Genomic DNA, 21,318 nt, shown 5'->3' on the forward strand with positions numbered 1-21,318 from the left:
TGGTAAGGAGGTTGGACCCCCTTAAGAGTAATAGAGAGTCATAGAGGGTTTAGAGCAGGGGAGGAGCACATCAAGATTGCATGGTGGACAAATATCTCTGTGGCTTACGGGCTGGAGGGCAAGAGTGGAGCAGGGAGACCAGCTAGGAGGCTCCAGTAGGGAAGAGAAAAACAGAGCCTCTGGAGTCATGGTGATACTGATATCCCAGTTCTTCTGCAAAATCCTAATTGCCTGCACGAGGAAGCTGCCATCAACTGGGACTGTGCTTACCCGGCAGGTGGGAGTATCTGCCCTTTCCTTCCTCTTCTGCTCCAGGCTCCCTTGTTGATGTCAACCCGAGAAGCCATGTGAAGATACCTCATCACCGCCATCAGTGCTCACCAGGACAATGCCAATGACCAGATGACCCATTAGTCAACAAATGATGAAAAAGGGAAAAAGCAGACGGGAGGTCTAGACTAACGGAGACTCAAGAGACAGGCAAGGGCTTCCCTGGTGGCACAGTGGTTAAGGATCCGCCTGCCAATGCAGGGGACATGGGTTCAAGCCCTGGTCCGGGAAGATCCCACATGCCACAGAGCAACTAAACCTGTGTGCCACAACTACTGAGGCTGCGCTCTAGAGCCTGCAAGCCACAACTACTGAGCCTGTGTGCCACAACTACTGAGGCTGCGCTCTAGAGCCTGCGAGCCACAACTACTGAGCCCGTGTGCCATAACTACTGAAACCTGCATGCCTAGAGCCCATGCTCTGCACTGAGAAGACTGCGCAGCACAACAGAGAGTAGCCCCCGCTTGCCACAACTAGAGAAGGCCCGCACGCAGCAACGAAGACCCAACTCAGCCAAAAAAATTAAATAAATAAATAAATAAATAATTTTTTTAAAAGACCAGTAGGATATTAGAAATGAAAAAAAGAATTAAAAGAAAAAAAAGAGACAGGCAAACCTAATACGAGGTTGAACTGTGATGCCATCAAACCAACAGAAAAAAGACATGTGGGGACACTTGGAAAAATGTGAATACAGATAAGATGATTTTAAAGAATTATTATTAATTCTGTTTAGGTGTGATAAAAGCATTGTGGTTATGTTTTGTTTTGTTTTAAATATTTGTTAGAGATAAATGTTAAAGCATTTACAGATAAAATACAATTCTGGGATTTGTTTTAAAATAATCATGAAAAATTCCCGTGCCCTAACACAGTATTTCCTATTTACATATTACATCCTTTTTTATCCTCATACGCACACATTTTTTTCCATGCCTGTAGCCATAATACGCCAATTCTTTTATGATCTGAGAACAAATGCTGCTTTTGAGAAAGAGCTCCTCTATTTGGAATGTCATTGGCAACACCTGAACGTACAGTTTTCACTCTGTCCTTGACAGCCAAGGTCGTTCTCCTTTTTTAAGCAGGAGCATTAATTCCCTAGGAATTGCGATGGTTAATTTTATGTATTAACTTGATTAGCCTAAGGGATGCACCAATAGCTGGTAAAACATCATTTCTGGGTGTGCTTCTGAGGATGTTTCTGGAAGAGATTAGAAATTGAATTGGGGAACTGAGTATTGCAGGTGGCCCTTCGATGTGAGTGGGCACCCGCCAATCCACTGGGGGCTCTAATAGAAGAAAGAGGAGGAGGAAGGGCAAATTGGCTCTCTCTGTCTGCTGGAGCTGAGACATCCATCTGCTGCCCTTGAATGTCGGTCCTCCTGGTACTCAGGCTTTCGCACTCAGAGACTTACACCATCAACCGCCTGATTGGCAAGCCTTCAGACTCAGGCTCAATTACATCACTGGCTTTCTGGTTTTCTAGTTGCAGATGGCAGATGGTGGGACTTCCTGGCTTCCATAACCAAGTAAGTCGATTCCTGTAATAGGTCTCCTCTTATATATACATCCCTGTATATCCTGTAGTTTCTGTTTCTCTGCAGAACCCTGACTAATGCAAGGATCTTCCCTCGAATATGCATTTGAGGATCCTCAGCAGGAAAAAAAAAAGTTTCTATTTGCTTGTGGAAAGCGGTAATGATATTCCTGGTTTTGGAATCAGTCAAATCTTTCCAGAACCATCATTACTAACTGTGAGACCTTGAGATTGGTCCTTCACCTCACTGAATCTTAGCCTCTAATTCTGCAAAGTGGTGATATTAACACCGTAGTACAGAGTTGTTGTGGAGCCAACATGAAATAGTGCCCTCAGCACAGTGCCTGGTACATAGTAAGTGTTCAATAAATGCATGCTGCTGCCGGTGTTTGCTTCTTCAGCCTCTTGTTTTTAACCTCATGTCCTAGTCCATCCAGGCTGATATAACAAATATCATAGACTGGGTGTTATATAAACAACAGAAATTTATGCTCACAGTTCTGGAGGCTGGGAAGTCTGAGATGGAGGCGCCAGCAGATTCAGTGTCTGGTGACAACACATTCCTAGTTCATAGATGGCCATCTTTCTGCTGTGTCCTCACATGGTAGAAGGGGCAGGGGAGCTTCGTAGGGTCTCTTTATAAGGGCATTTGTGAGGGCTCCACCCTCATGACCTAATCACCTCCCAGAGGCCTAATACTATCCTAATACTATCACATTGGGGGTCAGGATTTCAACACATGAATTTGGGGGGCCACAAAGTTTCAGTCCGTTGTACCTCATCAATTGTTTATTTCAAAAACATTTATCCTTTATGGCCTAATAAATAGTACATATTCATTGGAAAAGAATAAAAGCTTATACCCAGAAAGTGTAAGTTCTGGTATTGCCATCAACATTTTGGTTTGGTGTCTTTTCTTCCAGAGGGGATGAAGCCTAATATTTTTGTATTAACATCCTGACGAGGTTGTTTCTTGCTAAGCCCTAGTAACTAACGACTATTAATTATGTAGACAAATTACCCTCTCTAAGTTTGGTTTTGCTGTCTTTATATAGAGTCATATGAGTATCTGTGGTCTAGTTGCGATAGTGCAGAGCTCTTATGTGTGTATTGGACACTAGCACACAGGTACATGAGTGTGCACATACACACAAATAAGAAAAAAGACTGGAAGGATATTCATAACAATCATGCTTCTAATGGGATGTTATTAAGGTGATTTTTATTTGCTTCTCTAACCTTTTATCACCACTTCAACTAATTTTTTACTAAGAACCTGTGTTAGTTTTTGTTTGTTTGTTTGTTTGTTTTTTGCAATACGCGGGCCTCTCACTGTTGTGGCCTCTCCCGTTGCGGAGCACAGGCTCTGGACGCGCAGGCTCAGCGGCCATAGCTCACGGGCCCAGCCGCTCCGTGGCATGTGGGATCTTCCCGGACCAGGGCACGAACTCGTGTCCCCTTGCATCGGCAGGTGGACTCTCAACCACTGTGCCACCAGGGAAGCCCCTGTGTTAGTTTTAAAACCAGAAAACTTTTTTTTTAATAAAAAGATAAATAAGATTAGCCACCAGGAAAAAGGAGTCAGGAAGGGATTGTCTAAGTGTCTGTATGTCTCTGACCCACCAATCCTATGCGAGGTGATCCAGAAGTCACCTCTAGGAGGCAGGCCTGGATTGTCACTGAAAAGAAGAGATGCTCTCAGTGGCCACTGTTAAGTTCCATAGCCACTCTCCCCAAGCTAGTGTGGGAGACAGTACACAGTGATCCTGTTTTTTTCTTCCAGGGGTCCGAAGCTCCATGTAGTCTCTCTCAGACACATTATACTGAGGCTTTCACTGATTCCCCCAAAGCACTTTTTCCAGGGAATTCAATGAGATGGAGCAAAGCCTAGAAGTTTCAGGCAGGATCTAGGGTCTCAGACCTGGGGCTGAACACTGGCTCCAACACTTATAGCTGAGGGAATTGGGAACCATAACCTGCCTCAATTTCCTTATATGTAAAATAGGTGCATAAAAGCATGCAATTTAGCATTATTATGAGGAATACTTGACTTTATCTGGGTAAAGAGCACCTGCAAATAGGAAGTACCTAATAAATTATTAATTCTAATACATTGCTTGATAAGGGGCATGCAACTTAGTATAGAATTGTGAATTAAAGGATAAAAGAATGAATTTCGATAGACATTCAGGAAATATAATTAGGTGGAAAAGAAGTTTCAGAATAATATATAGAGTAGGACTCCCTTTTATAAATGTATATTTGTATGTCTATGTGTATATAACATCATCTGGAAGGATTTTTTTTTTCATGTGAGGAATGAGTTGGCCATTTGTAGAAGTGACCCAGGAGAATATCTTTTATATCCAGTTGAGGTAAGTAGGGTGTTACCTTAAGGAGGCAAAACTGCATTGTAAATGTCAGTAAGAAAACTTAAACTGAATCAATCATATTACATTAGACAAAGGGGTCCATTTACTTTTTCCCAGACTACCATGAAGGCAATGGAGATGGAGAAAAATGAAGAGAAATCTGGAGGCCTTTCACGAGCCCATAGGACTTGCTAACTGATTAAATATGGGGGGGGGGGCAGTGAACAAAAAAGAGGCATCAATGATGATGCTTAGGGTTTTGGTTAGAAAGAGAAAAGCATCTTCTGACAGCTGAAACTGGCCTGGTACTATCAGGTGGACCCTGGTGTTTCCTGTTAAACAATTTCACAGAACATCAACATCAAACAGGGACTGAGATGTGACCTCTATGGATCAAGATAAAAGCAAGACCCCTTTGTAATCCTGTCTGTAACCCAATCCTAACATTGTCCAAAGCACAAAAATGACCAAACATCTCCCATCCTGGCTAATGCAAGGACTGTTGCTTCTTTACCAACTGTAGGTTTAACCTCCCTTCATTCCCCCCACCTTCTAGAAAAGATTAGCTAAGATAACCATAGAATTATCTCTGCTTCCTGACAGTATTAAGTCCAGAGCAAAGCCCTGCTTCTTTGACCTGCCCCCAAATCCCCCTATGACACACCGAAATCCTATAGGAAGCCTTTTCTAACACCCTCTTACTGAGACACTCCCTGACTGCAGTAAGTCAATAAATCCATCTTTGGTCAATTACAGGTGTGTTCTTGGTGGTCTTTGGCTGAAGGGCATTGACTTTGGTATAAGTAACTCAGACTAGATGATGGTGCCATTTCCTGAGATGGGAAAAATGATTGTGATCAGTGGTTTTGGTGACAAATTCTGCTAGCCCTTTAGCAAGACTTTGTCTCTGGATGCCCCAGATAGAGCCTGGAAGTCTTGCCAGTCCCTCTCACAAGAGCTCTGAAGCTTTCCCTCATCCTCCATGCTGTTCCCTCTAAGGCATCATCAACTTCATTTACATTAAAACAGAAGGGATTAGTAGCTGATTTTTAACATGTATTATGTGCCAAGAAGTGTCCTAAGGGCTTTAGATGTTTTAATCCATTTAATTCTCCCATCGGTCTTATGAACATAGGTACTACTGCTGAGAAAACTGAGGTACAGAGGTTCCATAACTTGCTGAGTGAGGATTCGAACCTAGATCATATTCTAGGTTGGCCAGGGCCATCCTCCAGCCCCGGAGACTCGGACAGGCAGCCATCTTGTTTGTAGTCCGCAAGGACTTCAACTCCCGGCAGACCTCGCGTCAGCAGTTCTCCACACACAACAAATCCCGGCGTGCCCCGGGCGGCTTGGGGTGGAGGGTTCTAGAAGGCGTGACGTGGGGTCGGGAGCGGGCTCAGAAGCTGGCGCCTCTTGGCATCCGCTGTGGCAGCCGCTGCCGGGTCTGGGGCCGCGGGCGGCCGGGGCCGCGGGCGCAGCCTCCTCATCTCTCCGGCCATGGCCGCGCTTGGCCGGCCTTTCAGCGGCCTCCCGCTGAGAGGCGGCTCGGACTTCCTACAGCCGCCACCGGCTTTCCCCGGTCGGGCCTTCCCGCCGGGGACGGACGGCACCGAGCTGGCCCTGCGGTGGGAACCCCGCGCCGCCCTGAGCAGCCCGGGCGGGAGCGCGGCGCGCGGACGGTGAGGATCTCGGCGGGCGGCGGGCGGCGGGCGGCGGGCGGGCGCGAGCTACTTGACCCTCCCCGCGACCTTCGGCGGGGGCTTCTCAGCCCCAGGTTGCTGATGAGGATACTGAGCCCCACAGTCGGTTACCGTAAGTCATCTGAGGTAACAAAGCGCGGGGGTCCGGTTCGGACCCTGGCCCCTCTGCGTCCCGGGAAGTGAGGAAACGGTCCGAGCTCGCCCAGGGCGTGCGAGGAAGGGAGCCGGGTCGAGCCGGGTCGAGCCGGGCCTGGAGCTGCCCTGGGCGCGCACTCGCCTCGCTCCCTCCAGACCGCGGCGGAGCCGCCGCTGCTGTTAACTTTCAGCGCCTCTCGGACATTGAGTTTTCTCATCCGCAACTTGGGACAGAAGTGGATCCTCCTAGTGGGATCGTAAAATAAAGTGCTTAGCCCGGTGCCTGCCCCGATACGTTTTCCCTACGGTGGTCCCCCTCAATTTATCTCCCCCGGTCTTGACCAAATGAGAAGTTTAGATTTCAGTCTCTATACCTGACTGACCTCGTGACCTGTATATCCATTACACTCGGCAAGGAAGGGGACAGCTGGTGGGAATGGGGTGGGCAAGATTATCGGAGCCAGAAAGTGGATGCTGAATGCACCCGCTCAATAAATTTCTCAACTGACTGATTTTCTGGTTTGTTTCAACAGTGTTTCAGTTCACCATAGAAAGAAACACAAGCGAGAGGAGGAGGAGGATGAGTAAGTTTCAGGTGCCTTTTATTCACTTAATGGTCACTTAATTTAACCTGTTTTATATCCATAACTTTGTTTTTAAGTGAAAGGGTGAAACATCAGGTGTCTGAAAGGAGGTCCAAGGAACTGATAACATGGGTTAGGTTTTAGAGAATGGAGCTGGGCAGGTCAGAGGGAAACTTGTCACTCTGTAAACAATTGTATAGCCTGGACATGGAAGCAACCTAAGTGTCCATCGATAGATGAATGGATAAAGAAGATGTGGCACATATATACAATGGAGTATTACTCAGCCATAAAAAGAAACGAAATTGAGTTATTTGTAGTGAGGTGGATGCACCTAGAGTCTGTCATACAGAGTGAAGTAAGTCAGAAAGAGAAAAACAAATACCGCATGATAACACATATATGTGGAATCTAAAAGAAAAAATGGTTCTGAAGAACCTAGAAGCAGGACAGGAATAAAGACCCAGACGTAGAGAATGGACTTGAGGACACGGGGAGGGGGAAGGGTAAGCTGGGACGAAGTGAGAGAGTGGCATGGACATATATACACTACCAAATGTAAAATAGCTAGCTAGTGGGAAGCAGCTGCATAGCACAGGGAGATCAGCTCCGTGCTTTGTGACCACCTACAGGGTGGGATAGGGAGGGTGGGAAGGAGACGCAAGAGGGAGGAGATATGGGGATATATGTATATGTATAGCTGATTCACTTTGTTATACAGCAGAAACTAACATAACATTGTAAAACAATTATACTCCAATAAAGATGTTAAAATATATATATAAGCGATCGAAATGTTTGAACTTTGAGCCATGTGAATATTGTTATGTGCACAAAATAAAAGAATTCGCAGAAGGCTACGTATTGAAAAGTCTTACACTTCTTGCTTGTTCTCCCCAGGAGTTATCCTTGTTGCCTGTTTCCTATGTCTCCTAAGGAAGATAATGTAAAAATTTACAAGTTTATAACTGTATATATTTCTGGTTTTTTACATTGTAAATAAGATACTGTTCACACTGCAACACATCAGATCTTTTCATTTTACTCTCCTGTAGCTTGTTGCATATGGGCACATAGAGTTCTACCTAATTTCTCTTTCAACAGGTGAGTGGAATTCTATTGTAAGGCTAGGTACAGATAATTAACCAGTCTCCTAGTGATGGATTTCTAAGTTAATTCTAATCTTTGTTATTACTAACAAATCTACCATGACCACCATTCTTTTTTTTTTGAACATCTTTATTGGAGTATAATTGCTTTATAATGTTGTGTTAGTTTCTACTGTATAACAAAGTGAATCAGCTATATGTATACATATATCCCCATATCCCCTCCCTCTTGCGTCTCCCTCCCACCCTCCCTATCCCACCCCTTTAGGTGGTCACAAAGCATGGAGCTGATCTCCCTGTGCAATGCAGCTGCTTCCCACCAGCTATCTATTTTACATTTTGTAGTATATATATGGCCATGCCACTCTCTCACTTCGTCCCAGCTTACCCTTCCCCCTCCCCGTGTCCTCAAGTCCATTCTCTACGTCTGGGTCTTTATTCCTGTCCTGTCCCTAAGTTCTTCAGAACCTTTTTTTTTTTTAGATTCCATATATATATGTGTTAGCATACGGTATTTGTTTTTCTCTTTCTGACTTACTTCACTCTGTATGAAAGATTCTAGGTCCATCCACCTCACTACAAATAACTGAATTTTGTTCCTTTCTATGGCTGAGTAATATTCCATTGTATATATGTGCCACATCTTTATTCATTCATCTGTCGATGGACAATTTGGTTGAATGTTGGAAAAAGTTGTTGCCAATTTATACTCCTTTTACCGTGGGAATGCCTGTTTCTCCATCTTCTCATCAGAACTGTATTTTCAAACTTTTTGATCACCACTTAACTGATAGGTAAAAAATTGCATCTCATAGGCAGACAGTCTAAAAAAAAATGAGTAAAAGATTTCCCCAAAGGGGATATCCAAATGACCAACTAAATGAAAAGATGTTTGACCTCATCGGTCTTTAGGGAAGTGCATATTAAAGGCACAATAAGATACTCCACCACCAGATACTGGAGGGTTCTGTAGCACCAGGAACTCTGAAACGCTATGGATGAGTATGTAAATTGCTACAACACTTTGGGAAACAGTTTTGCATTATCGCATGAGTTGAAGGTGCACATACCCATTTACTCAGCAGTTCTCCTCTTGAGTATGTACATGTGCTCATCAGGAGATGTGTACAAGAAAGTTCATAGCATCCTTGTTCATGATAGCTCAAAATTGGAATGTCTCTGAACAGTACAATAGATAAAGTAAAGTTTTTGCTGAGTTCAATTCAGCAAAAAAAAAAACAAAACAACCCACATCTATCAACCTAGATGTGTCTTATAGTATGAGCAAAAAGAACATTACAAGAATGTATATGTATACAGTATAATTCCTTATATATAAGGTTCAAAACCAGGCAAAACTAAAAACTTGAAGATTGCATATCTACATACTTGATCATGTATTTTTTTTTAAATGAAGTGATTACCATGAAAGACAGTATTTACTTACAGGGAGGAGTGAGTAGAGTACCATTTGGGGATTCTGGCAGCAGTCTATCTCTTGAATATTATTTCCATGGATTTTTTTTTTTTTTTTTTTTGCGGTACGCGGGCCTCTCACTGTTGTGGCCTCTCCCACTGCGGAGCACAGGCTCCAGATGCACAGGCTCAGCGGCCATGGCTCACGGGCCCAGCCGCTCCGCGGCATGTGGGATCTTCCCGGACCGGGGCACAAACCCGCGTCCCCTGCATCAGCAGGCGGACTCTCAGCCACTGCGCCACCAGGGAAGCCCCTGGATTTTTGTTTCATAATTATTGTATGTACTTTTATAAGTGTAGGCATTTTATAATTAAATTAGGTCACTTTTAATTTGTATTTTGTAAATTATAGGCGATGTTGAACATCTTTTAAGCCATCTGTGTTTCACTTTGTGTGAATTGTTCATGTTTCTGCAAATTTTTTATTGGCTTATCGGTCTTTTTCTTGTTAATCTATAAGAAATTTTATTAAGGAAGGCAGTTTATTATATATGTTTTGTTTTCCCCAGATTTGTTGTTTGTCTTTCAACTTTGTGTATGATCTTTTTTTTTTCCTTTTTTTGCCAGCAGAAACTTTGAATTTTCTCACCTGGTTGATACATACACTAACGAGACAGTAGATTTGAAAGTTGTCTCAGTTTAAAAACACTTCTGGGACTTCCCTGGCAGTCCAATGGTTAAGACTCTCCCCTTCCAATGCAGGGGGCATGGGTTTGATCCCTGGTTGGGGAACTAAAAATCCTGAATGCTGCGGCGTATGGCCAAAAATTTTTTTTTAATAAATAAATAATAAAATAAAAAACCTCTGGACCAGACAATATTTATGTTCTCTCTAGCCTTGGGATCACTGTAGATACACAGGGACCTCTTTGCTTTTATCTTTTGGGGTTCCTTATAGGAGATTATTGAATAAAGGGTTCCAGTGTCGTAAATAAAAAGTTTGAAGTGTACAAACAATTGGCTTTAAATGTTAACCATCTTTAACATACACGTGGAGAGATTGAGGCCCTGGGACTGGACAATTGGATGTCAAATACCTAGAAGTGTGCTGCCTGCCTGCCACTTCCATAGCTCTTATCAGAACTTTAAAGTCTTTTATATCCCATTTTGTTTGGGACTTACTCATCATTGATCTCTAAGTATTTGCAAAGTGGACCTAGAGGCATAAAATAATTAAGCCCAAATTATGTTGGAGATCAGAGATCAGAACCCAGCTCTGATACTCAGTTGCATTTAAAGATCTTTCAAAAAAAAAAAATTTATTTAGGCTGCTCCAGGCCTTCGTTGCGGCATACAGGATTTTTTAGTTGCGGCATGCATGCGGGATCTAGTTCCCCCACCAGGGATGGAACCCAGGCCCCCTGCACTGGGAGCATGGAGTCTTACCCACTGGACCAGCAAGGAAGTCCCTCAGCTGTATTTAATAGTTGAATTGTTAGATATGCTAGGAAATTACCTGTTCCTTCTAGATTTATTCTGCTTTTTCTTACATGACTTTTTTTTTTTTTTTTTTGGCTGTGTGAGTCTTCATTGCTGCACGCGGGCTTTCTCTGGTTGCAGTGAGTGGGGGCTACTCTTTGTTGCGGTGCAGTGGCTTCTCGTTGCAGAGCACAGGCCCTAGGCGTGTGGGCTTAGTAGTTGTGGCACGCAGGCTCAGTAGTTGCGGTTCACGGGCTCTAGAGCACAGGCTCAGTAGTTGTGGCGCACGGGCTTAGTTGCTCTGCGGCATGTGGGATCTTCCCAGACCGGGCTCAAACCCATGTCCCCTGCATTGGTAGGCGGATTCTTAAGTATGGAGCCACCAGGGAAGTCCAACATGACTTCTTATGTCTATAACTTTTTCTTCTGCTTTTGAAAACATCACGTACTTTATCCAAATACTACAGAAATGTTTGATTTATGGATAGACATTCTTAATACTTTCTTATGAATTAAAAATGATTATACACTAAACATCTCATTTAATAGTTGATTCCAGTCAAAAATCTAGGTTCAAGAGAGCATTATTACTTGTCAGATTTTATATTGCCAGAGACTTGAATGTTGATTTTCATAGTCTTGACATGAAATAGAAATTTCTCTCTAAAATACATGCTTCTTCCTTTAACTCTTAGTTTAGAATCAGAAGCTGTGGTGGCCATTAATGAATTTTTTGGTTGCAGAGCTGTGTTCTGGTCTTGAGATTGTGCTTGGTGATGCCCAAGCAATAATGTACTTTTGGTCTAAATACTCAAATAGAGCAGGGCTGGTTGTCTATTTAACTTGCTTCAGGACAGGTCTCAGCTAAACACCAGGCAGGTCATAGTGCTTGCAGATACTAGTTCGTGGTAAGAGCTTGAACAGTTGAATTTCCCTAACAAGGCAGGAGGTTTTAGTGAAAATGGCATAGAGGTAGGATTCAGGGTCTGTCTCTGGGGTCTGGTACCCAAAATATCAATACAACTCACCTTATGTGACACTTTGGAGGGAGCACTTTAGTTTTCGAGGTCCTAATTTCCACATGTGCCAAACAAAGAAATTGGATTTGATGAATTCTAAGGTCTCAAGGAAATACAAAATTTCTAGGAAGTGAGGATAGTTTATGTTGCAAGGCAGGAGAAAAGTGCACCCCATTATTATTCAGGGACCCATAGAGCAAATGGCAGCCTCTGCCATTTTTGGAGAGAACGAAAAAATCAGCAATATCATTTGCACCTGTAGTACTTGCTGCAGACCTGGTGAAGCGTATATTTTTGCCCTAAGGGAATATAGGATGCCTGCAGATTACCTCCTCATATGCCCAGTGTAATAGAGCAGCAGCAATATGAAAAAATATGGCTGGCACTGAATTGCTACTTTGTGATTTTTGTATTCTTTACTTCTCACTTGACCTTTCCAGGGCTGAATAAGTAAGAACGACTTTAAATTCCCACATCGAACACTTCTAATCTGGAAAGGCAAAACTCTTGCAGTTGCAACCTAATTTGACAAATGTCGGGAAGGGAAACATCTCAGGGAGGCTGTGAGAATGACTTAAAAGAAAATGTGTGATTTTCCATCTTGTAATCACACACTGTCAAAAATTAGAGGTTTTTCGTAGAAGAATTTGATTAGAGATGGGGATGATACACATTTCATTTATATTAGCCAGGATTTTCATTGATTTTTTTTTTTTTTTCCAGTTGTCCATTAAGAAAGAAAAGGCTAACTGAAGCAGGGCTCTGTGCTGGTCCTAATGACTGGATTCTTTGTGCACATCAGGATATAGAGGGTCATGGAGTAAATCCGTGCACTAGTGGGCTTTCTGCACCTGACATGTTAGATGTTATTTGTGAAGAGATGGATCAGACAACGGGAGAACCACAGTGTGAAGTTGCCCGAAGGAGGCTTCAGGAAATTGAGGACAGGTAAATGGGCAGCATATATCTAGCTGCTTATTATTGTTCCTATGTAACATCTCTACTCTTTCAAGTTAGTCTAATTCATCATTTGGTGAATCCTTGATTCTCAATGTATCAGACTATAAAAATCAGAAAGCTCAAAGTATATACTTTAAACGTTAAAGTAAACTCTTCTCATAGAACGGTACTAAATATTTTCACTTACTATCTCTGAATATTAATTTTTGGTATGAGGGTTTTTAGGGACACATTCTTCAAATTTGATTGCCTCTCATGTAAAACATTTTGGTTAAATGTTGAACAACTCGTGTCTACTTCTTTCTCTCAGGTATAGTCTCATATTTTACTTGATATTTTGCTGTAGCACCTGTTGCATTTATCCTTTTTTTATTTTTTAAATTTTGTCCAATTAATAGAATATATAATAGCTTAACTAAATAATTTTTCTTTCTTCCTTCGCTTCTGTCTTTATTTAGAATAATTGACGAAGATGAAGAAGTTGAAGCTGACAGAAATATTAACCATCTTCCCAGCCTCGTCCTTTCTGATACCATGAAAACAAGTTTGAAGAGGGAATTTGATGAAGTCTTTACAAAGAAAATGATTGAGTCCATGTAAGTTTTGGTTTCTGGTTTCCATTCAGTTATGATCTTGGAGGGAAAACCCAGCCTCTAGACACTTCCTGATCGCCAACCAAGTGAAAGCCCAGTACGTTTTGTATTTAGCCCAGGTTGGAGACCTTTTCTTAGTTCATTGGGGTGAGCAAAATGCTGTGCAAGCAGGAGTTGGCTGCCTTGTGTACTCAGCCCTGGGTTGTTTTGAAGCCCTAAAATGCACTAATAGTCTAATATTTGGAAATGGGAGGATTGGCAAGAAAGAACCCATTCTCATATGTATATGTGTAGCTGATTCACTTTGTTATACAGCAGAAACTAACACACCATTGTAGAGCAATTATACTCCAATAAAGATGTTAAAAAAAAAAAAAACCCATTCTCTCAAATTCCTATGATAGGATGTAGGAACCACATTTCAAAAGTACCTTTTACCTGGCTCTCTCAGTTATCTAGGACCACTATTAGGACCTAGGAAACAAAAGTCTCCCAGCAATCAAAAAAGTTATCACAAAGGCCACAATCCACAGCTCATATTCTTACCTCATAGTGTGTAGCCCCTCAGGCCTTTAGCTATAAGAGCCATTTTGCACTTAGTTTAGACCCAGTTTGATCAGCTCAGTTATCTGGTTTCCTCCATCATCAGAGTAGAAACACAAAAACAGCAGAACAGACAAACTCATAGTAGTGAATAGTGACAGTACAGTGTGAGAACAGGAGAGGCACCTGGAAAGCAAACATAAGAACCTGAAAAGCAAAGCAGCCTGGAGCCCATTTACATAAGAACTAATGATAGCCCTGTAATTCTTGTAGTCCTGGAGCTTAGATGATTTCAAGTGGTCATTACCGACTCTGTAAAGTACAGTTGTCTCTTAATATCCATGGGGGGATTGGGTCCAAGACCCCCTGCGGATACTAAAATCCAAGGATGCTTGGACTTCCCTGGTGGCGCAGTGGTTGAGAGTCCGCCTGCCGATGCAGGGGACACGGGTTCATGCCCCGGTCCGGGAGGATCCCACATGCCGTGGAGCGGCTGGGCCCGTGAGCCATGGCCGCTGAGCCTGCACGTCCGGAGCCTGTGCTCCACAACGGGAGAGGCCACAACAGTGAGAGGCCCGCGTACCGCAAAAAAAAAAATCCAAGAATGCTCAGTTCGCTTATATAAAATGGTCTGGGGTTTCCCTGGTAGCGCAGTGGTTAGGAATCCGCCTGCCATTGCAGGGGACACGGGTTTGAGCCCTAGTCTGGGAAGATCCCACATGCCGCGGAGCAACTAAGCCCTTGTGCCACAACTACTGAGCCTGCATGCTAGAGCCCGTGAGCCACAACTACTGAGCCCGCATGCTGTAGCTGCTGAGGCCTGTGCACCTAGAGCCTGTGCTCTACAACAAGAGAAACCACCACAATGGGGAGCCCACGCACTGCAACGAAGAGTAGCCCCCACTTGCCACAACTAGAGAGAACCTGCACGCAGCAATGAAGACCCAACACAGCCAAAAATAAGTTAATTAATTAATTAATTAATTAAAAAATAAAATGGTCTGAATCAAAACCCGACAGATACGGAGGGCCAACTGTAGTTGGCAAGTTATAAAGTGCCATTTAGATGTTGCCTAGAAAAGACTTCAGATAGACTTGGTACTCAGTGAGGGTAAGTGTCAGATATCTGAAAAATTCTCTTAGGATACCAGTCCCACTGATGCCAGGTAGATGAGGCAGTATTGTCTTTAGACACAGTGGGTTCCACTGCTGCTCGATGTTAGCTCACAAGGGTTTTGCATTAGCCTCCTAGCTTGAGCTTATAATTCTGACTACCCAGCCCTTAGGATGGGTAAATAGTTTAGCCAAGAGTAAGCAGGTCACATTGCCCTCCAGCCTAAAACATAGCACTTTCTGCTCTTGGTAGTTTTCCAGAAGCTAGCCTTGTGTGTGTGTGGGTGTGTTCTTCATTGTGTTTTATTTTTCCTTACTTGCCCTTGGGTCCCAGAAACCATCAAACCATCACTAGATGGAGAGGGCAGCGAGGGGGTGGGGGTAGGCACAGACAGTGGCTTATTGCAAAAAGCATTATGTTTCATAGCTGTACTAAGCAAAAGGCATACTGAGGTATTTTTAGTGTGTTTGGCCAGTGTTTCTTTTTCGTTTATAATGGTTTAGTGCAAGATAGTAGCTCACATCTACTAATACTAACCACAATTTAAGAAAAAACTATAATAAATCAAGGGCCTCTGTTTTTCATGTTGAATGTTTATATTCTAATCACAGCATCTGTACAACCAGTTGGTTTGCTTAAAAATGCATGCAGAACTGTAAAATTTAATGTACTTGAGTGGCATTTGTAAAGATCAATTTGGATTGTCATAAATCTCCTATTTAATCCCATCAGTTTTTAGATGTTAGGTAGCAAACAATAGTTTTTCAATGTACGTCTTTTATTTTCATGTTACAAAATTATTGATAAAAATCTGTATTTTATGTCTTAGGAGCCGTCCTTCCATGGAGCTTGTGCTCTGGAAACCTCTCCCTGAACTCCTTTCTGATAAGCCAAAGCTGTCATCTAATGCTAAGAACTACACAGGAGAGAGCCAAACTAAGCATGCAGCTGCTGGCACTGCCTTCCCTCAAAGAACTGAACTGTTCTTGGAACCTCGGCAAACAGGGTTGCCTGTTTACACTAGTTTGGAGACAGCTGCTTGCACAGAAGAAGAGATGGAACTCTAGACACCAGTTTCTATACTAAAGTTGTCAAATTTTAGAAGGCTTATGTGTTCAGTCATGAGCCTGCTTGTACAGTATAGGGACTTGAAAATTTTGAAACGGGTGTAATATCTCCACCTGTGATTTGGGGTGGGACTCTCATTTTGGGTAGCCATTTCTTGAATTCAACTTTTGCCAAGGAAACTTGTCTCAAGAGAAAAGCAGTTTTCTAGGGGTCTTATTAAAGGAATAAGGAGTACATTCTGCAAAGTCAAGTATAGAAGCTATATGTGTAAGCATGACTTTTAAGTCATCTGTCACATTGTCTGTATCATTCAGATACTTGAGTTGAAAAAGATGCATTAAGAAAGTAGGATGCTCTCCTACTATGTGTATTTTGACAGTCGAGCCACAACTTCATCTGTAGATATGAGCTCTGTTTACAGTGGTGACTATATATGATCGGGGAGACGGAGGAAGGAGGCAGTAGCTTAAGCCTATGCTGGGGAAATTAACAGAGGCTCTGAAACCTGTATATTAGTTGTCAATTCAGTGTAGCTATATTGATTAAATAGCCAGTAGCGTTGTGGCTCCCCTCTTTGCCTCTGAAAATGCAATGAAAAATACAAAGAAAAGGTTTTTCCTTTGAGGCTCTTTTGCCTTGTGCTACTGTTGCTCCTTGGTTTCCCTTGGATAATCCATAAGCCCAGTTATTCAGTAATGTTTACAGCTTAATTAACTTTGAGTGATAGTTTAAAAGGTTGTGAGGTAGGGCTTCTCTGGTGGCGCAGTGGTTGAGGGTCCACCTGCCGATGCAGGGGACGCGGGTTCATGCCCCGGTCCGGGAAGATCCCACATGCCGCGGAGCGGCTGGCCCGTGAGCCATGGCCGCTGAGCCTGCACATCCGGAGCCTGTGCTCTGCAACGGGAGAGGCCACAGCAGTGAGAGGCCCGCGTACCGCAAAAAAAAAAAAAAAAAAAAAAAAAAAAGGTGAGGTAAACCATGTGCGAATTGGCTCTGGGAGAAGCATCCCTCAGGTAATCCTGAGGCAGTGCTGTATCAGCTAAGCCCAGCATATAACTTCTGTAGTTAAAAAAAAAGTTGTGCCTGTATAAGCAAGTTGAGTTTTTTAATGTTAATTTAGAAAACAGTGACTGAATAATCAGCTGAGCACATATGGGCAAGTGACATTGAGATTTACTGAAATAGCCAATTTGCCTATTGTTTCAACTATGGTGCAGTAAGCCTAAAAGTTAGTAGAGGGCTTCCCTGGTGGCGCAGTGGTTAAGAGTCCGCCTGCCGATGCAGGGGACACGGCTTCGTGCCCCGGTCCGGGAAGATCCCACATGCCGCGGAGCAGCTGGGCCCATGAGCCATGGCCGCTGAGCCTGCACGTCCGGAGCCTGTGCTCCGCAACGGGAGAGGCCACAACAGTGAAAGGCCCGAGTACCGCAAAAAAAAAAAAAAAAAAAAAGTTAGTAGAGAATAGCTTCCTGCTAGCAGGAAATCTTCATCTTGAGGACCTTACCCAGGCTCAAGGCGTCCTCTGAGGGTAACCAGGATTGAAGTTTTTTATTTCTCAGGAAGAGCTTTTCTGCGTGGCAAGGACTCAGTAGTACGAAGTAAAATGACAATTTCTTTAGTGCTACAGAATATCCACTATAACTTATTGAGTGTAATACTAGCTCTTTTATCAGACAATGGGAGACCACCCCAGTTCTTTCTGTTTTGTTTTCTGGGTTTCTTTCGCCTTTGTTGGAATCAGATACCTTGTGTAGAAAACATGGTTTATGCCAAGTAGAGGTGACTTTAGGAGGCAGCTCCCAGGCAATTTTGAAACCCATGCCGAAGTCCCTCCCCTTTTTACAGATGGCGTAGAAGTCACAAGTCTGTTAACTAGGCTGTTTCTTCTCCTGCCTGTTCCTGCTTTCTCTATTTCTGTCTGGATAGTCAGGAAAAGATTTAATGTTTAATATTTAAACAAAATATTTAATGTCTACACAGTAAAATTATTCAAACTTCAAACCAGTATTGAAACAGTTGGAAACCAGCTAATAGTTTCTTAATCTCAGATTTAGAGATGAATGTAAACTGTATTCTGTTGAAATGTGCAAGTGTTTGATTCATGCCGTTTAAAAAACTCCTGCCTCTAGGTAATTGTTAATGGGACCAACTTGTAAAGTTTGTAGCCTTAAAGAAACCTCCATGCATTTGTTCTGCTACAGCTCAAAAACATGAAGTGACTGCCTGGAATTTGGAGTTAGTCCCAGTGTTCACGTGAAGGAGAGGTGACAGCTTTCCAAAGAAGGACCCAAGCACACTAACACTGTCTTCTATAGGGATTGTTGGGCAGGCCTGGGATCCAGGTCTGTACAGTGAACAGGAGGAAAGAAGAGCTCTGAAACAAGGCTCAGATACCACGGGTATATGTAGGAGAGAACTAGTAAGATTCTGTTAATTAAGATCCAAGCAGAACTTGTTTCAGGAGTCATTTTACCTGACGTAATCATTATTTCTGCAGGAAACGTGGACGTTCAATGCTCCTTTTTAAACTTTATCCTGCACATGTTTGTACAGAAATTGTCTTCTTCATCCATGTGGTGCTTACTCATCTGAGCCGTCTCCACAGTCCCCATGCCTCTGCTTTGTTTTTCTTTTGTAGAGTAAGGCTTTTGCTTTTGCCATAAGGTTTCCCTAGGGAATTAACAGGTCTTTTCATTTTGTACAGCTTTTGCAGCATGGATCAAACATTGGCTTACTATGCTAATGTGTGAAGAGAAAAAATTATCTAAAGCAGGTGAGCTTTAATGAACAAATGTGTATTTTCTCTGAGTTTGATTAGGGTGTGTGTGGTTTTTTTTATTTCATATGAAGAAAGTGCGGTTCTCACAGATATTAATCAAATAAAAATTGCTACTCATTCTTGAAAAGGTGCAAATGTAATATTTAAAAAATGAGTGGAAGCTAGAACCATGAGAAAAATGTTCACCAGTGGGTTCATTAATTATTTTGGATCTGGAACTTGGTTTTGTTTTTTAATAGTGATAAGGACGGTGGAGTACTTGGAAAGTTGTGGAAGATGCTGTTAGTTTTACTTTAAAATGAGAATCTGGTGTTTTTTTATTTTGTTTTCAATAAAACTTCTTAAGTGTTTTGGACTATTTGAGATATTGTGTTCCTGCACTTAAGTAAATGAAATCAAGTTTAGGACCTTTAAAAATAGGGAGTAGGAAAATTCCTCTTGATGTTCAATTACATGGTCATTCCTTTCTTGAGTTGATGGGTCACTGGGTGGCGGTATTGGGTGCCTATTTACAACCATTAGTTGATAAATGTGGATCCCTAATTTGTGAGCAGGCAGAGTTTGAGTTGCGGCTACAGAAAACTCAGGAAATTGTTTTCTTTACCAAAATTTGGAAATCACAGCTAAAAGTTATCTATTTTTATAGATTTGGAAACTAAGCCTAAGTAGATAGTGACAATTTAGTATAATAATTTAGTATAATCAATTCACCAGGTCCAGGGTTCCTACTTGACCAGTGGTCTTTTTACAGCAATACCTAACATACCTAACATGTTTAGGTTTCATTGAAATAATCTACAATAAAGTATGGTTCAGGCAGTGTAACTTTAAACTCCTTGAGGGAATATAGTTTTGTATGTATCAGTTTGGTTCAAATATTCTACTAGTGGCATTTGAGAGATGAGCTACATGCAGTTATGTGATGTTGGACTATAGCTCCAGCAAGACAAGAATGTTGTCTTTCAGCAACTGGTTAGTGGGTAAACAAGCCAGTCTTCCTGTCTCTAACTTTAGAAGTCAGAGGGTAAAGGTTCAATCTTAGAAGATTAGAATTTGATAAATGAAATACCTCTGCCTACAGTTCTATCCCTACTTTGCCCGCTCCAGTAGCACACCTAGTAGAAAAGCAGAGAAGCACACACTGGTGTTACAAGGCCCAGGGAAATGGTGTGCAGGTAATTGTCACCTGCTTCTTTGAGTTATGGACAACCTTCTGCATTTAATAGAAATCTTGCTTTGGTTTTGCAGAGAAAGATGTTTTTATTTCTAACCATTCCATTTAGTGTTTCAGTATGAAGACAGGATATCCTGAGTGTTTAGTAATTTTCACCCATCTGTGCAGGAAATGAAAACTCAGTCTACACAGGTTGTGTCCTGTGTGTTATTCCTGTTGTACAGCTGTCTCTTTCACGTCATGTCATTGAATGTAAATTAGTTGAGCCCCAGTCTTCAGATGCTTGTTCTATGTTGAAAGCGAAAATGTATCTAACTACATCTGCCTACACAATCCCTAAATAGATTCTCAGCACTTAAGTTTTCAGTTCTAGAAAATCTGGTGATCAGGTTTTTAATTGTGGGGCAGCTGGAGGATTGTTCTTACACTTACAAAACAAACTCAGAGATTAAGCAAGTTTGCATTGCCAAGTACTAGGATTGGGCTCTGGTTTCAGCAACCAGGGACCTTAGGCTCTCTTACTAGTATGCTTGTGAACACGCCCCCAATCACACCAAAGGCATTCCCTTGTACTTAGCTGGAACCATAGCTTGCTTTGCCTTGCTGCTGGGGATTCTTCGAATCCCACCTCGTTTGGTCTGCTCACTCACTCTGACCACCCCAGAGGTAGTCAGTAAATACTGGCATAGAATGCTGGCATGGGTAAAATAATTTCTATAAATTAGGGGACTCCTTTAATATCTTGTAAGTGGATTCCCAAGGAAAAGATGCACCTTGGATGATGAGGTTATCAAGTCTGTAGTTTGGGGGTTGTAACAGGTTCATTCTTTTGTGAAACATGTCCTAGAGTGTATATAATTCTGTAAGAGATTAAAACCCTTCCAAAGTGGATTAGGAGATAACAGTTAACTTTTGAGCGCTTGGGACGGTGCCTGGCATATACTAAGTGCTTATAATGCATCGTCTCTTTGAATCCTCTAGCAGCCTTTAGAAATACTATTATACCCCTTTACAGATGAGGAAATAAGTGGTAATTTATGCCCAGGGTTACCCAGATGAACTGGTGGCAGAGTTGAACCCAGGGAGTTTGAGTCTAAAAAATGCTCTTAATCTCTATAATAATAGCAAAAGTACTGATATTTAATGGCATGTCCTTCTCTAACATGTTAATAGCAAAAGTTGTTAAGTGTTCTAGCTCTGCCATTTACTAGCTGTAATATTGGTCATTTAGGCTGAAGAAACTGTCTCAAATATAGTAACTGCTCAGAGTGTTTACTTCAGGCGGCCAGGAATTGAAGCAGGAGGTAATTAAAGGGGGAAAGCCTTCAGTCACTTTAAGAAGTGGCATGCTCACTGAAGTGGGATACATCACTACCATGGCATACAGTGAAAACTGAGAG

General features: G+C 42.4%; 2 protein-coding genes across 2 annotated transcripts in view; both read left to right on the forward strand.

Annotated features, from left to right (window-relative positions):
• Window positions 1–3,133, forward strand: part of HSCB (HscB mitochondrial iron-sulfur cluster cochaperone) — a 40,759-nt gene extending 37,626 nt beyond the window's left edge. Inside the window, exon 6 of the mRNA XM_081252943.1 lies at window positions 1,820–3,133. Within this exon, the coding sequence (XP_081109069.1) occupies window positions 1,820–1,866 (47 nt within the window). The 3' untranslated portion in view covers window positions 1,867–3,133. The remainder of the gene's footprint in view (window positions 1–1,819) is intronic.
• Window positions 3,134–4,524: 1,391 nt separating this feature from the next.
• Window positions 4,525–16,587, forward strand: CCDC117 (coiled-coil domain containing 117). The gene is made up of 5 exons (XM_081251629.1): window positions 4,525–5,924; window positions 6,614–6,664; window positions 12,411–12,635; window positions 13,106–13,243; window positions 15,727–16,587. The coding sequence occupies exons 1-5, from the start codon at window positions 5,743–5,745 to the stop codon at window positions 15,962–15,964; spliced, it is 834 nt and encodes a 277-aa protein (XP_081107755.1). The 5' UTR covers window positions 4,525–5,742; the 3' UTR covers window positions 15,965–16,587.
• Window positions 16,588–21,318: the final 4,731 nt, after the last annotated feature.

The sequence above is a fragment of the Mesoplodon bidens genome, assembly GCF_964165515.1.
Source record: "Mesoplodon bidens genome assembly, chromosome: 13".
Lineage (NCBI taxonomy): Eukaryota > Metazoa > Chordata > Mammalia > Artiodactyla > Ziphiidae > Mesoplodon > Mesoplodon bidens.

What these genes read in the sequence shown, in the direction of transcription:
- CCDC117 (XM_081251629.1), top strand. Translation starts at nt 5,743, where the DNA reads ATGGCCGCGCTTGGCCGGCCTTTCAGCGGCCTCCCGCTGAGAGGCGGC. An exon ending in GGGAGCGCGGCGCGCGGACG is followed by an intron (nt 5,925 to 6,613) that starts GTGAGGATCTCG and finishes TTGTTTCAACAG; the next exon opens with TGTTTCAGTTCACCATAGAA. An exon ending in CTTCAGGAAATTGAGGACAG is followed by an intron (nt 12,636 to 13,105) that starts GTAAATGGGCAG and finishes GTCTTTATTTAG; the next exon opens with AATAATTGACGAAGATGAAG.